Source organism: Cnephaeus nilssonii, assembly GCF_951640355.1.
Source record: "Cnephaeus nilssonii genome assembly, chromosome: 16".
In the NCBI taxonomy this organism is placed as follows: Eukaryota; Metazoa; Chordata; class Mammalia; order Chiroptera; family Vespertilionidae; genus Cnephaeus; species Cnephaeus nilssonii.
Genome location: NC_137087.1, coordinates 35,366,563 through 35,385,034, shown reverse-complemented (window position 1 = coordinate 35,385,034; position 18,472 = coordinate 35,366,563). Strand labels below are relative to the sequence as shown.

The 18,472-nt window shown below is 33.2% G+C and overlaps 1 protein-coding gene across 1 annotated transcript in view; it reads right to left on the bottom strand.

Moving 5' to 3' along the window:
- The window catches only part of PTEN (phosphatase and tensin homolog), a gene marked incomplete at its 5' end in the record, with an annotated part of 80,685 nt that overhangs the window by 11,651 nt on the left and 50,562 nt on the right, over window positions 1-18,472 (bottom strand). The window contains 4 exons of the mRNA XM_079793263.1: window positions 569-732; window positions 5,319-5,460; window positions 14,244-14,482; window positions 16,130-16,173. Of these exons, the coding sequence (XP_079649389.1) occupies window positions 569-732; window positions 5,319-5,460; window positions 14,244-14,482; window positions 16,130-16,173 (589 nt within the window). The remainder of the gene's footprint in view (window positions 1-568; window positions 733-5,318; window positions 5,461-14,243; window positions 14,483-16,129; window positions 16,174-18,472) is intronic.

The window sequence follows — 18,472 nt, the reverse complement described above, 5'->3', positions numbered from 1 at the left end:
AAATACTTAGTAAATTTGAGGAAGCAAAATATAAAATGACATAATTGTAAGAAACAGAAACCAAAATGGGGAAAGTAGTTTGTGTCATTATACAAGACCATGAAACAGATCTTATTTATACATCCAGACCAAGTTTATTTGAAACTCATGATCCCTTGCTAACTTCTTCTCAGGTAATTAATCACCCCTTCTAAGAAGATTATAACTGATTTCATGTAGTATGTATACAATCTTTAGTATTTTTACAAAATTTCTTTGTATAACTCAAGTTAAAGAAAATTCATCTCAAGTTACATATAACTTTAAAAGGTCTTTTGTCCTTTTCCTTTTAATAGGATTATTTACCATTATAATGGCTCATCAATGCCATAGTAAGCAATGCATGTGCAAATCTAACAGAAAACCAATTCTAATTCATTAGATATCAGTCATAAAATGAAATAAACCTTTTAATATCTCCTTACAGATTGATTTCTGCCTAACAAAATACTTTACACAAAAGATCTAAGGTTACTATTCAAGGTACAGTTATTTTTTATATTTTTCCCAATAAAAGTAAAGTGCAAACCTTCTTTAGCTTGTTCTGTTTGTGGAAGAACTCTACTTTGATGTCACCACACACAGGCAATGGCTGAGGGAACTCAAAGTACATGAACTTGTCTTCCCGACGTGTGGGTCCTGAACTGGAGGAATATATCTTCACCTTGAGCTGGCAGACCACAAAATGAGGATCTGCATGGTTAAATACATATAAGTATCATTTCACAGGAAATGCCTTTACCTAGCAAACTGTCAAAAACTATTTTAATTGTTAATATTAGCAATATATACAAAGTAGTAATTCTGCTATTCTAATCCTGATCTAAAACAAATTAATAAATATAAATTAGGTCAAAATGTAATCAATACAAGATTTTCCCTAATCTGAACCTTCAACATAAGGTTCTATTGCTGGCATGAAAGTCAATTCTATTTCAAAAATAATAAGTCCCAAGATTAGACTTCTGGCACTATAGTAACATAAAAACTTTAACACTAAAATGATGTTAGAAATGCTTAAAATAACTTTCTGGCACATCTATGAACTGCTTAAAGGTAAGTTTTAAAAGTTACTTTGCTGCAATATTTTAAAGTCTCTATCATGTAACAAAATCCAAAAAATGCAAATCATTGCATGTTCACAAGAGGAAAGAAAATATACTCTATACAAAGTTAAATTAAATTCCATAAACATAAGTCTCAATATTTATAAAACTATTAACCATCACTCATTTTACCTATAGCTCACACTTTATTTTTAAAGGTATATAAAGCCACCATGATGAGAAACAGGAGAGGATTTGAAATGTCTGCTAAGAAATGCAACAGACATCAAGTACAAATTGAAGTGTACCGCCCCGCCCCCCGTCCCCCCAATTCATTTACAAGTATTTTGACTTTGGCTTATGTCTGTTTTAAAATAACTGGTGCCCGGCTGGAGTGACTCAGTGGTTGATCATCAACCTATGAACCAGGAGGTCTCGGGTTTGATTACCGGTCAGGGCACATACCTGGGTTGTAGGTTAGGTCCCGGGTGGGGGCGCATGCAGAAGGCAGCCGATTAATGATTCTCTCTCAACACTGATGTTTCTATCTCTCTCCCTCTCCCTTCCTCTCTGAAGTCAATAAAAATTCAAAAAAATTAAAAATAAAAGAATTAAAATAACTAGTAAAATATGATTTCTCAAAATATATCATGCGTATGTATTAGCAATGCAACTTAAAGGTAGTAATGACAAAGTATAACTAATTTATGGTACAATGAGTTCACAAACAATTACATTAAAAAGAGTGACTAGCCTTAGGAGGGTTAGAAGTGGGTTTTGAAGGAAACATGTTAAAATGATTAAGAAATAAAAGCAAGCTTGCATAAAGTGCATGAGAAATAAATACACATACACGTAAATACACAAATAAAAATAAAATTTTCGCACCAAAAGGCATTATCTTTAAAGATGAAAAAAAAAGTATCCCATTCTTTATCAATAAGACCAACAATTAAGAACAAGGAAAAATGCTATCCAAGGTAAATGAATTTCCCAGTTTAATAAAAATCTACTAGCTCATCTATACAATATCTAAAGCAATTTGAAAAATCACATAATAAATAGTAGGAATGATCAAAGCACATGCGGTTATTCTATTTGGATTTGTAAGACATTTATCTTAAGAAAAAGCTCTCTAAAAAAGAGGAAATATTACACTAAAAATCTTTCAACAATTTCTACTTCCCTGACTAAGGATTCAAAGTACAATGAACCATTTTAAAAGATAAATTTTACTGGGAAGTCTAGCTTGAAGAAATAAATAAACAAGGTATGATTTCATTTCAAAGTGGTGAATAAAAATCAACCATAATGAAAATGCTTTGTAACCTTATTAATTCTAATTCCACTAATTCGGAATCTGATACTCCTGATTTTAGAACTTTAAAAAGTAAATTAACTATGTAAGTCAGATTTCATCTAAAATGTGTATCTACAAGAATTTTACAATTATAACCAATTATAATTCAGTGTTACTCAGAATTTCTCTCAAAAACTAAGCTAAAAAGTTGTAATAAAAATCAGTGGAAAAGATTTCCTCAAATCATTAAAAAAATAATTTTCTTTACAATATGAATTTAATATTTTAGATAGATAAGACAAGTCCAACATTATTATGATTCTGTGAACTTCTAAGACACACTTTTGATATATACCCTTTGATATGACTGTTTTCTAAAGATTGATTCCTAGTTAAAGAAAAATCAGAATTAACTTTTCTCAGATATATGCATATTGATAGTATTGAGGAAAAAATCACAGTGATCATCTTTATTAACATTTTTAACCCTTTAAGATATATAGATTATTTAGAAATATTAAGACAATAATCAAATAAGAAAAAAAGTTGTAAATCCCTGCCAACTTTGCAGAAGACACTTTCTTTTCACAAGTTTGTTTTCTTCACTGATTCCTCTTATTCCTCCAGAACGCAGATTGTTCCAACTCCCCTTGTCTCAGTCCTCACCATTTCCCTCTGAGCCTTCTCATCCTATAGCCTCACACCACATTTAATTGAAAGGCTTAACTACTATGTCCCTTTCCTGATGCTTCCCAAAATATCTGATATATCCTCTCATCTAAAGATTCAAACCCATACTTTCAAGTGCTCATTGAATATCTATCTTCATGTAAACAGCTTACCTTCACTTGAATTAAAACGTATTTAAAACTAAAATGTCAGCATCCATGTCCCCAAGTCTCAGATTCCTTCTTTTTCAGTGAATTATTCACCTGACCAGATTAGAAACTCTTGACAAAATTTTCAAATAAAAATGGCAGAAGAAAAAATAAGCTAATTCCATTTTATTGCTCCAGCAAAGCACATCTGGCTTAGAGCAAGTTATATAACTGGCTTCCTTTGTTCACCATTTTCTACCTCTTGCTATCATCACTTTTACACAACTGTACTTACAACACAGTTTACGCCTCCAGCATTATCACTGACACTGTAGTATTTGTCATATTAAGTCTGAAATCCCCATTCAAGGGCCTCTAACAGTGAGCCACACATTCTATTCCTATTCTATTCATTTCTTGTCCAGCTCATTTCCTTCTGCTGTGCTTCAATTCCAGCTATTTCCTTTTGCCTGTAATACTTCCCTCAGTTTTAATGTCAATCCCCTTTATATATGCTTTCCCCAGTGTTCAATACAGAGCTGGACTTCCTTCATGAAAGTGACAATTCCCCAAAACTTTTTCTTAGCATTTATAATTTATATATACAACCTCCCACTTAATTATATACAGCTTTACTACATAGTATTAAATCAGAGTGCATAGAAAATTAGTAAAGATTTCAGTAGTCAGTATGAATACTGAGACCAAAACAAAACAAAAAATATATAAAACAAAACAACACAATTTAAATGTAGAAAAGGAGAATTGGTGAAATTTTTTAAGAGAATCAATGTGAAAAAAAGTATACAAGATTACTAAACTGAATGTTCTCTTCTTCCCCTTATTATTATTTCTCCAATATTTTATGCCTTTCTTTTGGCTCTTATACTGATATCTGTACTATAGGAAAAGCATGAGTTTTTTCTTCCTTTTTCCTTCTCTTCTATGAATCTGTTAAGCTCCTAGCTTATGTCAATCACCTCTGATAGCTTAGTGCCTTGCACCCAGCAGTTTTTAAAATTGTACTGAGATGTCAAAAGGATCAAAGAGGCCCCTTAGAAGACTTTATCATGCTATATTAATAAAACTGTGGTCTCTGATAAAATTGCCTTTCTCTAAGAATACAGAAAATATCTGATGAAGGTGATCACATCTATCTGACAAAGATAAACAAAATCAAGAAATTAATTTCCTAGGTATAAATTAATTTAGGGATAAAAATTGTTTTAAATTACATAAATATTTTAAGTTTAAGCAAAACTTAAAGCTAAAAACTAAAACCACTAATGAATTGCAAAATATTGCTGAAATTAGAACTATTAAAAGAAATAATGTGGTGGTATCTTATCTAGAAACTACAAAGTTGCATTATAAATACTCAAATCTAAATCCAGATTTTCTCTAATACTGCACACACTTTGACTGAACCCTATTCAGTCAATATACTTTAGCCCATCACCATGTCTTATCACTTTTTCTTTTCTTATTGTCCCTGTCACCATTTCTATCAATATCTAGTCTTCCTTAAGATATAAAGAAATTGGTCCGTGCTTCAACCCCAGTAAACTGATGAACCCCACTGCTATTCTGATGCTGGATGTGACAGGACAGGTTTTTTTAGCCATCTAATCAAAACTTAGGCTGCAATTTGTAATTGCAGCACAGAATTTTTCCTTCATAAATACAATTTGGTTTTAAAGACATTAAAACATTGCTCTTGGCTTCTTTAGACCAGTGCACTAAACAACTGATGTAATTAATCAATATGGGATGTTTCAGAAATATATATATTCCTGCATAAATTTTAAGCGCAATAAATTTCTTTCTAGATATTTTTAAAATATATTTTTATTGCGTTCAGAAAGGAAGGGAGAGGGAGAGAGAGATAGAAACATCAATAATGAGAATCACTGATCGGCTACCTCCTGCACACCCCTACTGGGGTTAGAGCCACAACCCAGGCATGTGCCCTGACCGGGAATGGAAATGTGACTTCCTAATTCATAGGTCTGACACTCAACCACTGAGCGACACCAGCCGATTTTTATATAAACTTCTACATATGTTAAGAAAAGTGTTCCAGTACATGGGAGAATGAGAATTTGGAGCACTTACTGCAGGTTCCGCCACTGAACATTGGAATAGTTTCAAACATCATCTTGTGAAACAACAGTGCCACTGGTCTATAATCCAGATGATTCTTTAACAGGTAGCTATAATAATACACATAGCGCCTCTGACTGGGAATAGTTACTCCCTGGTGGACAGAAAAAGAGAAAAGCCAAATTCAAAAGAAAAGTTCCATTATTTCACTTAAATTATTGTGGTAACTGGGTTGTACCCATTGAAGAACATATTTACATTAGAAATTTGACCTTAAATGATTAATATTTAAATGCAGCTCATTAACAAGAGTAAATCAGAGCAACATCATCTGCCACTGAAATTTACATTTGTCTGATATATTTTTAATAAACTATTTTTTAACCTTAGTTGTTTTATGTAAATCTTTGTATATGATTAACCTCTTTAAAAAGAGACTTAAAAGTATAGGTTATACACATCTTTCAGTGCTATAATTCTATGCAACTAACTACCAAACCAGAATACTACCTAGATACCACAAGATATGTAATGTTTTGTTCATATTCTATGCATCAATACTCTCAGATCATCTTCTCTACTACGAATTCACAATCTAGATTTCTCAGTTAAAAAAGTAATTTTCTACTTCAGTAAACTTTTCACTGGCACTTCTAAATTCAGAAATAATGTAGATTATTTTAACATACAATGTTTGCTTGTAACTTGGAAAACTACATTTCAGAATGATCACAAGATTATTACAGGAAAGTAATTCACCAAAGGAAGAAATGTGGCTCTTAGGAATGGCTATTATTACAATGACAACATATAACAGTAGTTATTGTATATTAAACGACATGCTAAACATTTTACATATATCCCTAACACTACAACAACTCTACCAAAAAGATTCTATCACCTCTTATTTTAAGGATAAACAGTCTGAGCATAAAATAATTATTTTGCTGAAAACCTGCAACTGAATCTAAATGTGAATCTGATTCTAAAACATTTTTTAATCCTCACCTGAGGATAGGTTTGTTGATGAGAGAGACAGAGAGAGAGAAAGATCCAGATATCCATTGGTTGCCTCCAGAGCTGATTCTAAAACTTTTTACTCCCTCGTCCTGGGTTTTACTAATAGCATACCTACTAACTATGTGGTAAAAAAAAAAATAAAAAAAAATTGTAAGACCTCTTTGAGCTCTTATTTTTCCTATTTATAAAGAATCTCCAAAGTTTAGCGTATCATAATGCTTTAATTCTATGCAACTAACTAAAGAATAATGTATTAAATAGTGGTGCATGAACCACAGAATCCTTGAGACTAATATGAAGCAGACCACTGGCCATTTTTCTCTCCACACAGAATCCTTTCTCCTTTGAGAAGCTATCATTCTTCCTGTGGTTTAGGGGTGTGGAAGGTGGGCCCTATTCTTCAGCTTCAGATAAATGCCCCAAGCCTCTGGCCAGAGTGTTTAGTTAAGGAATGGGTACATGCCCTAATCCAGTTAAGCTAGAACCTAATCTAAGAATTTTAGCTCAAATTGTAGATCTCTTCCCACCACAGTTGCTAAAGCAGGCAGAATGTAAAGCTAGAGCTACTGGGAGTCATAACTTGCCATTATATTACAGAGAGCCTGCCTGAAAATAAAGTATATACAGAGGAAGGGAAAGGTTAAGAGAGATTCCTGACATCTGTTAAGCATCTAGATCAAGGCCAGAGCATTTTTAGCGTTATATAGCCAATAAGCAAGTCTCCTTTTGTTTAAGTTATTTTGAGTTTATTTGAAATTAAAAGAGTTCTAAGACATTATAATACAAATGCTTCCCCTCCCCTTTTCCAGTTTCTATTTCTACTTCTTTGGGGATCAAAATATAAAAGAAAAATAATTCAGACAAGAGAACATAGTACAGTAGAAAGAATAATGGATTTGAGTTTAGCAGTATGGTTTTGAGATATACAGATATTAAATGACCCAGGTCAGATTGATACTTGCAGATCTGTTTTATCATTTATATTAGAATGGGACCGAATTAAATATTAAGTCCTTCAAGGTATAAAAATCTTACAACTTTATTAATATATAAATTGGATAATAAGGCTTACATACTGTGTATTAGAAGAACACAGTTTAGTCCAGGAGAATTAATATGTTAGAAAAAATAAAAATGTTATATTAAGAGGTTTTTTTAATGTTTTCTTAATTTTTTAAATTATTGATTTGAGAGAGAGATACATAATTGGTTGATTCTTGTATGTGCCCTAACAGGGGATCAAACTGGCAACCTTGGTGTAGCAGGATGATGCTCTAACCAACTGGGCTACCAGGCCAGGGCAGAAGAGTTTAAAAGCTGAGAAAGAGGATAATTATAGCTTATTTTGTTTTAAATCAAGAGAAAATGATAAAATTTCATTTGGTTACTATCTGGGGAAATTTAGTATATAGACTAGAAAAAAATAACCTGATTATGATAGGGCATAAAAATTCATTCTTCAGAAAAATGAGAAAATTCCATCTTCTTGGGTCACTTAGAATAAAGTTAGTATTAATTATTCTAAAAGGTTTAAGTCTTCATTAAAGATAAAGCTTATAAGCTCACTTACAGAAACCATAACATATAGGAACTTTCTCTCTAATTATTGCTTTGGAAAAAAACTGAAGTTCAAATGTTTTTCCTGAAAGTTTAATCAAAGAAAATAAATGTTAATGCATTCTTTACCTGCTATCAACTGAAAGGGGGGAAGCAAAGGAAAGAGAGGGGACTGGCAGAGATTCTGGGTGAGTTTGCCATATAATACAAGTTTGCCTCTTTAAATTCAGAACATTTGAAAATCTTTTCTAAATGCATAGTTACCAGTACTCATAGGATGTTTTAACTCTTTACTCATAGCTTACAATAAATATTGTGAGTTACTGATTACAATTCTGAAATGTAAGTGCAAACACACACATTGTGAGGCATAGGACTAAATGGAAAACCACCCTAGGAGTTGACCTATGGAGGTGTAACGCAGTTGCCTTCTTATAAATTATTGAATGAAACATAGTCTTCCTTTCCTCAAGAAGTTATCCCACTATCAGAAAACATTTTTCTTTATAGGAGTTATGAGTTGTACCTTGACTTCTACCAAACATTCAGAACTTGAAAGTATTATTTGGACATTACTAACACAATGGCACATTTTATGGTAACCTGGCGCCCACCACTCTGCCACCTAATTTGCATTAGTCAGCTGAGGAAATGCAAGACTGCACCAGATTATTCTTTACCAAAACATGACATCTGGCTCCTCTTTCTTGGATACAAGGGTGGGGCGGGGGTGGGGGGGGTGGGAGGGGGGAGAAGAGCAGGTAGAGAAGGAGGAGAGGAAGGAGGAGGAAAAAGAGAAGCAGAGTTCTGTTCCTATATAAATGTCACCAGAACACAATTTCATTCAGCCTTCTAATGTTTCTCTGTAATTAAAATTAAGGATAAAAGCAAAACAACTTTTAAGTCAGTTCTAATAAAATCAATCAAACACAAACTAAAAATTGGTAAAATGTATGTATCTCCTATAACAGTGGTTCACAATTATAAAAATGCAAACCTACAGGTTCAACCTAAAAGGAAATATTGGCAAGAGAATGTATCCAACAGCAGATGTTTCATAAATAAAAGTACTTTTGATAATCAATTATATTCATTATAATATACTTCTCTGGAATAATTCCATAGTTGTATAACAACAGCTTATGCTCAGCTAAGTTCTCCTATGATGAAATTATTTACAGTCTTTAAAGTTTAAAAATATATTATTTCAACCCTGACCAGGTAGCTCAGTTGATTAGAGCGTCGTCCTGATACACCAAGGTTGCGGGTTTGATTCCCAGTCAAGGCACATACAAGAATCAACCAATGAATGCATAAATAAGTGGAACGATAAAAATTGATGTCCCCCCTCTCTCCTCTCACTTCCTTTCTCTCCCTCATCAATAAAAAAGTTTTTTAAAAAATATATATATTATTTCATTAGTACGTACTTCAACAATTAGATAAACATGTAATATATTTGAACATTTTTAACTACTTAAATCAAGGGTCATTAAATGCCCCTAGCATCTGTAAAGAAGGGTATAAAGTGAGGAACCTTTCAAGATAGGCCAATTTCATCAGCATTACATGACCTTTAAGAAGAGTTTGACCCTGTACAGAGATTAATTCTGAACAGCCTCAAAATTCTTTTGCAATTTCAGAATTTGTGAACTTAACAGTATAGAAGGAAGATCAACAGTGTGCCAGGGAACTAAAATTTCACTCTGCTCTGTCATTAACTGCATAATCTTAATCAAAGCATTTCATCTTCTGGGCCTCAGTTTTATCATCTATAAAATAAGAAACATTCCTGAAAAAAAAATCCTATGACTTTTATCCACTGTATTTAGCTTTCTAATGCTGCTTCAACCTAAAATGCAAATGACACCATTTAGTAAGATACAGCTTTGTCAACAACTACTACTCATAAATTCCTCTTTTCTTTTTAAAATATACACAGGGACAAAGGTAGGAGGAGCACATTAGGATACTCTTTTAGAGACTGTGAATAATTCATCCCCCAAAAATGGTCCAGGTATATTAATTAATCATGAACTAAGCACAGCAGATCTGAATTATTTCATTCCAAGATGCTAAAAGTGATCAATTCTGGCTAAATTACTCAACTCTGAATCTTAATATCATGTAACAGTTAAACATAATGTTACTGCATACATCCTTAACAGTATGCACAAACTCCATTTTTTAAACCCAATACCTTTTACTTGGGGGAAAATCCAATCCTTAAGAGGATGAAGAATATGCTGTGCTTAGAGCAGTTCTGCCGATGATGTGGGTGCTATTACACTCAACACCACAAACTTTACTATTACATGACATGACAAACTTTACATTTTCTTTTCATAAATATTTCTCTGCTATATTTTCACTTGTGGCCCCTATTTAATAACAGTGTCCCATGGGGCTTGACATTTCATCCAATTTCTCCTCACTCTATGGAGAAACAGAATTGACAATATTACCATATTGTGATGACTAAATGTCTTCCAACTGACAAATTAAAGTATGCCCTCACTTTTTTATTATGGAGACTTCTCTTGGATCTAACTTAGAGAAAATAAAGTATAATAAAGCTGAAGAACACTTGGGTTTTACTTTTAACTCTGAACATGATGAGAGGTAATATCCCAAGTGCTTCTTCTATGGCTAGTTCTCACTGTCAGAAGCTCCCAACTACCCTGCAGAAGCACCTGCATCAGAAAGGGAGCATATGTGTTCGTGTTTAGGGGTGGGGGTGAAGATGTGAGAGGGGGGAAGGAGGGGAAAAAGATTGAACATGTGAGAGCACAGTTGACTTAGAAAAGGCTAAACCATTACAAAATTTTTATTTTCCCCCAACTTAAAATTCTTGATTAAAGCATGCTACCAGGCTGTTGGCTGTAATGCCAACCAAGCAATAAAGTCACACAGTTGAATGTGGTGAAGGCAAATACCTCAGAAATTATCAAACATATTTGTAACTTGTAATAGAAAAGACTGTTGCAGTATCTCTATCAAATAATTTTTATTCATTTAAAAAAATAAATTTTCTATTTCCTGAAACTATGAAGCAAGCCATGAAAGGCTTAGAAATACCACTTTCCTTCAGCATATGACTTCTCAGCTTTGCCAGCTACTAATTTTCATCAAATACATCCATGGTAACATAATCAAAGAAAAATCCCTATTTTCGAGTACTTTTTGGAAACTTCAAAGGATATCAACATTTTCAGAATGGTGAAGTCTCTTTGCAAAAAAAAAACAAAAACTAAACTAAACTAAAAACACTCTCCTGAAGAAATTTCATTACTCTGTAGAGACAGATAATATACCTTAATACCTGGCAAAATATCTGGTTTTGCTGCTTTGGTAAAAAGACAGGAGTTGTGCATGTCACTGTGACTTTACTTTGTTCATCAGTATGCACTGAGGTGCAAGACTCTACCATCAATCCTGAGAGAAATCTTATCTATTGCTGTGAAAGTATTCTACTGCCTCATGAGTGCCAGGCCTTAAATCATAGCCTATGCAAGAGGATTCGTCATGAAAAATCTACTGTTGTGAAAACTGCCAAAGTCATAAAAGTCAAGACTTTTAATCAAGGGGTCCTTAAGAGGTTTTGTCAAGAAGTAGAAGCAACTTCTTTGCTCCACACAAGTTCAATGGCTTTCAGAAGACAAATCTATAGCCAGAATTTTGCTGCCATCAACTGAACTCATTTACAGTTTAACTCTTCATTCTTAAAACTAAAATGTGTAGTCATAATCCTTTCCTTCCCAACATAGTATTAGGTCAGGATCTTGCCAAAAATGATCTTATTAACTAGAAAGCAAAATCAATACGAATTTACCTGCAGAGTCTTAGAAAATTCTTATTTCTTAACACAACACTGTCAAAAGAATCTACAGATTCCATTTGTTCTTTCATTCTTTTTTGAGATAAGATTTTCAGCACTTGTTTTGACCAAAAAAATAAGTCAAAACTGATTGGCTATCAAAGATGACACAAAGGCTGCTAAGTCAAAGAAAATGGAATACTTTAGTGTTATTTAAAAGCTAAATAATAGCAGCCCTTTCATTAAAATTTACTATTGAGCGGAACTGATGCTTAATTTTGGTTAATTTGTAACACTTAGATTTAGTTATCATTCTCAAAAAGTGGTCACTGATTTTTTTTTTAAATCCTCACCCGTCGATGTTTTTATTGATTTTAGAGAGGAAGGGAGAAAGAGAGAAACACTGATGTAATAAGAGAGAATCATCGATCGGTTGCCTCCATTCACACCCCAACCAGGGATCCAGCCCGCAACCTTTCTGTATAGGGGACAATGCTCCAATCAACTGAGCCATCCAGCCAGGGCATAGTCACTGATTTTTGCATGAAAAAAAAAGAAATAATTCTTATGAAAATTTCTTTCACATTCTATGTTTAAAAAATAGTTTTCAGTGCAGTTAAAATCTGTTAAGAACAATTTTATGGCCCAGCTGGCGTGGCTCAGTAGTTGAGCGTTGACATATGAACCAGGAGGTCACAGTTCGATTCCTGGTCAGGGCACACGACTGGGTTGCGGGCTGGATCCCCAGTGCAGGGCGTGCAAGAGGCAGCTGATTAACGATCCTCTCTCATCACTGATGTTTCTCTCTCTCGCTCCCTCTACCTTTCTGAAATCAATAAAAATATGTGTTTAAAAAAGAACAATTTTATGTTCATGTACACCGTGCACATTTTTGGAGAGAATATTTACAGCTTTCACTATATTTTTAAAAGGTGTATAACATGGTTTGAGAGATTCTAGCTTAAATCTAGTGTTATGGTGCCACATTACACAGATTCTCTATTTTCTTACTTAAATTCTTCTTACCTGATTTCTTTTCCACTATCAAAATGGCTGCTGCTCATCAACCCTGTTTTAAATTTCTACCACTGCTTCTGCAACTGTTATTTTAATTTTATCCACTTCTATGTGGTTTTCTTCCAATTCAATCTCTTTTCCTGTGCTGCTCTGCATTTATTCACGTCAGTGTAAAACAATTTACCTTCTATGATTTTAATCAGCAGAAGCAAATTTTCCCTACATGATGAAAGGATGAAACAAAGTAAACACCTCAGGTCTTCCGCTCTGGAATTCATTCCAGTGCTATTAACCCAGGGTACATACCAGATCTATAATAATAAAAGTGTAATATGCTAATTAGACCAGACGTCCTTCCAGACATCCTTCTGGACGAAGCAGGGCTGCAAGGGAAGCCCAGGTCCCGGAGGGTGCCTGCCAGTGGCTGGAGGGAAGGCCGGGTCCCAGAGGGAAGCCGGTGCCGGCAGCCGGGGAAAGGAAGGCCTACTCTTGCACGAATTTCATGCATCGAGCCTCTAGTACAGAAATGTAAGTCAATCTATCATAACCAACATTCACTAAAATCATGCACTAATATAAGATTCAAATTTTTAAATTACAACCAATAAACAATACTTTGGCATCATTAGATATAATTCAAAAAAGTCACAAAGACATATATAACAAGAAAAAGGAAGGGGTAAAGGGATCAAGAATCAATGTAACTATGCAGTTGAAAATAATGGATATGATCACTTGTGTCTGTTTTGAAGTTGAATTAAAAAAAGAATTTCCCTGGTTTAAAAATTACTAAAACTAGAATAAATTTTTCACATTAAGTTATATCTCCCTCAATAGGCGCTCTTTAAAATGAGTTTTCCCATCTATCTTGGAATGGTTTTGGTTTTTCCCTTTTTGGAGACAGAGAAATGTACAAAATTTCTTTGCAAGAAATGTAAACATTTTGCCATATTTACTGTACAAAGAAATAAATCTCTTGAAAAATCACTATAAAAAGTTTTCCTAAGAGTTCACTTTTGCTTTCAAATTTACCACACAAATTAAATTTGTCACTGATTTTTCAACAGTCTTTAGTCTTCTGAATAAGAGAAGAACCTGACTAATCTTAACCACTTATATTAATATCCAGATCAAAAAAATAATCTTTATCGATTATAAAAGTAAAGATCATACTTTACCAGGTAATGGCATTCAAGTTATTATCTAAACACATTTTATTCTCAATCGAGCTTCAGAAATATCAAGCTTACTTTTGATCAATGTGCAGCGCTTTTAAATGCTCTGTATTTTGAGACTAAATATGCAATACAGTTCATAGATAAGATTTGTTAGCATGACATGAAAATACTAGCAAAAAAATTCAATCAGAACATTTCAATCAGTTATTTGCTCACATAAAAGTTAAGGTAGTAACTGATTTAAATGTTTAGGAGAAAGATATAAGGTTATCAGCTTTCTTTTTAAAAATTGGTTTTCCAATAAATTCTTAGATCTAGGAAGAGGAAAGAAAAGCAAATATAACCTACCTTTTTGTCCCTGGTCCTTACTTCCCCATAGAAATCTAGAGCCTCTTGTGCCTTTAAAAATTTGCCCCGATGTAACAAATATGCACAAATCATTACACCAGTTCGTCCCTTTCCAGCTTTACAGTGAATTGCTGCAACATGATTGTCGTCTTCACTTAGCCATTGGTCAAGATCTTCACAAAAGGGTTTGATAAGTTCTAGCTGTGGTGGATTATGGTCTTCAAAAGGATACTGTGCAACTGTGGTTAAAAAGAAAACCCTCAGAATTAGAGAAAAGTCTCTTCAGAATTGTTTATTAAAAGTAAGTTAATTTTAGAAATGCTACCTATAAGCTCTCCTGATGTTTAAAAGAAAAACTTAACTTCAGAGAAAAATAATTTATTGCCTAATAACTTTCTAATTTTTTAATAGAAATGGTCTCTCATTAACTCTTAAACTTATCCATTGGACAGGGAGGCCAAGTATTATTTTCCCCACTTTATGAAAGAGGAAACTTTGCTATGAAGAGGTAGCACAGGTCACAACTTATCAGAGGTGGAGGTGAACTCAAAATGAAATGTCACATAAACATCTTGTCAGCACTCTGAATTCATTTTCTAATAAAAGGAGTAATAATACTTGTGAAAATGCATCACGACAAAATATATTCAAAGAAAAAATTAATAAATCAACAATAGAAAGGAATGCATAAAGGACTGTATTTTAAACTTCATGTAATAAAAATGCTAAATGTGTTATTTCTAGCAAATGTTACTATTGTATACACTTGACTTTAAAGGCGTTTATAAAAGAAACTGAAAAAACTACTTATATATCACAATTAAATTTTATCTTATTAGTTAGTCTCTGCTCTGCTCTACTCTATTAAGATCCTTAAATATTCTGATTATCTAATGTACCTAATTATCCTGTGTCATCTAAATATGTAAAAAGTATGTCTTAGATCTTCAATCAAGTCATAATGTGGCACAGGATAAAATCCGTTGAGTCCTTGGTTGTGATGGGCGCTCTTCTGGTAGACTACAGCTCCCAGTAACTATACCTCCTCTGCAGTTACAGTGAGTCATGAGAACTTTCACTTAGTCATCTACCTAACTACTATCATTCTATTTTCATTTCTCCAGTGGCACACAAAAACCTGTTAAACATCTATTTAAAGCTAGATAAACCTCGACTAAAACATGCTATGCCCAATAAGCAGTAGCTTAAATTTGCCAAAAAACAAAAAAAGTAACATTCTTAGTGATTATACTGACTTTCACCATTAGTGCTTCTTAATTCTCAAACTGTTTGAAAGTCCATTCTAGATTTTCAGGAGGCATCAATGGCAAAAACATCAATTGGTAGCTCATGGCACTCACTTGTAACAGCATCTGCCAAATTTCTCAACTTTCCAGTTCTCTCATGCCTCAAGGGGGTTCCATAAAAACAAATACAAGTTTTTGTGGGCTATGAGATAGAAGTCACTATACCTGACGAATAATTCATTTAAAGCAGTTCCCTGTTCTCACCTTTCAGGTTCCCCTTTCCACCTTTTAAATCATGCTCCTTAATAGAGTTAAATTGTTCTGTTTTCTCTGTATAATCTCTTACTACTACATCAAATACCTCAAAAAAGTAGATATAAACCCCACCTTATTCTATTGTTAGTCTAAAAATTTCTCCTAATTCTTAGTCCATTCTGCAGTTTGGTTTTCCTATTATTTCTGGCAGGTTTATATGGCAGTTGTTTCCTAAAACACAACAGCCAAAGTATATTTTTCAATATTTTTAATTTGGCAAATACTTATCTCACTTAATATTGAGATGATCATTATTGCTATGACAGTAAGATTTAGTCTATTAGTTTTACGTTATTTAACATAATACAGTACATTTATACCTACCTCTGCAGTTAAATTTGGCGGTATCATAATGTCTTTCAGCACATCTAAAAGAGAAATTTAAATTTGATATAAAGTTATCTTTTACAATTGAGAAAAAAAGCATAATAGTAACAAACATTTTCTGAACCTTCCTAATGTACCAGGCATTATGTTAAGTATTTTATATTACCTATTTCTTTTAAGCCTGTGAAGTAGGTTCTGTTATTATCCGCATTTTACAATTAAAAAGACTGAGGCTTAAAATGTTAAGTGTATGCAATTAAAGCTTATGCATTTGCTTACAAAACTTGTGATATCACTAATATACAACAGTGTAAATTCAGCTGCACCTATACCTTCAAATTTCCTTTATGGAAATTTTACATGGTAATGGAGTTTAATAACTTTTTAAGATCATCTTTACTTCACAGTTGAGCATACACAATTTTCTCAAACTATTATTTTAAAAGACATGTTAAAAATAGTAAAATTATAAGTGAAAAGGAAAAGAAACTAAATGATGCTAATCTACTCAGACACAACACTTATTAAACTTTTTTAAAAACCAGACCTTTCTCTCTTTAGATAAGCCAAAGGTCATCTTTTTCAAGACCCTCTCAAGTTACAAATTTTAATTAAAGTCTCAGAGTAAAGAAATCATAAGTAATGATACAGAATAGTAAATGTTGAGTTAGCATTATCATTGGTCATGCTCAAACTTGTCTTTTGAATAGTAGTGACATGTTTGTTATCATGCACTGGCTTACTCATGATTAATAGGCCATGTTTATAAGCATCAATAGGCTCAGAAAGGGATACCATATATTAGTTTGTGGTCAACAGCATGCTGGTAACTCCAATTACTAACCAAACTATATTTCTTAAAAATTTTTTATGCCCTAACCGGTTTGGCTCAGTGGATAGAGTGTCGGCCTGCAGACTGAAGAGTCCCAGGTTCGATTCCAGTCAAGAGCATGTACCTTGGTTGCGTGCACATCCCCAGTAGGGGGTGTGCAGGAGGCAGCTCATCGATGTTTCTCTCTCTCATCGATGTTTCTAAATTTCTATCCCTCTCCCTTCCTCTCTGTAAAAAATCAATAAAATATAAATTTAAAAAATTATTTTTTAAAACAAATACAGATCCATAGACCCTTAATCCACAATTCCAAAATTCCCAAAGTCTGAAATGTCTACCATTTTTTTCTTAAATTTATGGCCAACTGGATTTATAATATTGTATGTAGTCTTTAATTAATATACTTACAGTAAAGATTCAAACATTTCATTCTAGGTACTGTTACAAACCCTACTGGGGGTGTTATAATAAAGTAGATGCTTCCCTGTTACCTTTCTGAAAACTGAAGAAATTCTGAATGCCAAAACACAACTGGCCCCCAAGAGTTTCAAATAAGGGATTGTGGACCTATATTTTGCATTTGGAAATCCTGAAAATATCTGTATAATTTCTCTACTTTAAACAGATTTATACACATTGAACTGATTATAAACAAACTACAATTCAATAGTTTCTGACTGGTCAGACCTGAAATAAATAAACTTTTATATTATTGCTCAAAACAAAGCTTTTCCATTTTAGCTTATTATAATTTAGTATATTGAGTTTTGCTAGAAAATTTATTCAGGAATGACATGCACATATACTCATTCTTGCAAAGTAATTTCACACTCACACATATTAAAAGACATGAAAGGTGGAAAGAAAAGGACTGGCTATGAAAATAGTCACATTGCACACTTTCTTTGGTACAGATTAAAGAAACAACATGGTCAATAGCGAAGAATCCATAATGAAGTATTTTCATAAGGAATCATGTAAACAAGATAGGGCTTAGGAGGTAAGGGGGGAGGTATAAGCTAGGTAAAATTCTAAGAAGCTGGTCTCATGATAGCACAACAAAAAAATAAACGTTTTAGGTTTCATACAGATTCATTTCTCTAAAATTCCCATGCTTTCTCTGAAGCTCAAATGTTTGCTTTGACCAATAGTGCATAAGACTACCTTCATAAACTGATTCTCAAATATTACTGTTAAGAGGAAGAAATGGAGGGAAAGTGGAAACAATGAGCTACTAAATGTCTACTAGATGCACACACCTTACAAAGGAGTTTCCATGGGTTTTTTTTTATTCATCCTCACAACCATGTGGTAATAGTTAATATTATCTCCATTTTATATATGAAAAGCTAAGATTTAGAAGCACACTAAAAAAACAAAAACTAAAAAAACTTGCCCCAAACCAAAGTAAGTAAATGGAAGAACCAGAACTCAAGCTATAATTACAAAAGTCAAACTTTTTCTAGTACTGCTCCATACTCTCATTTATAATAAAAATTGAAAATAGT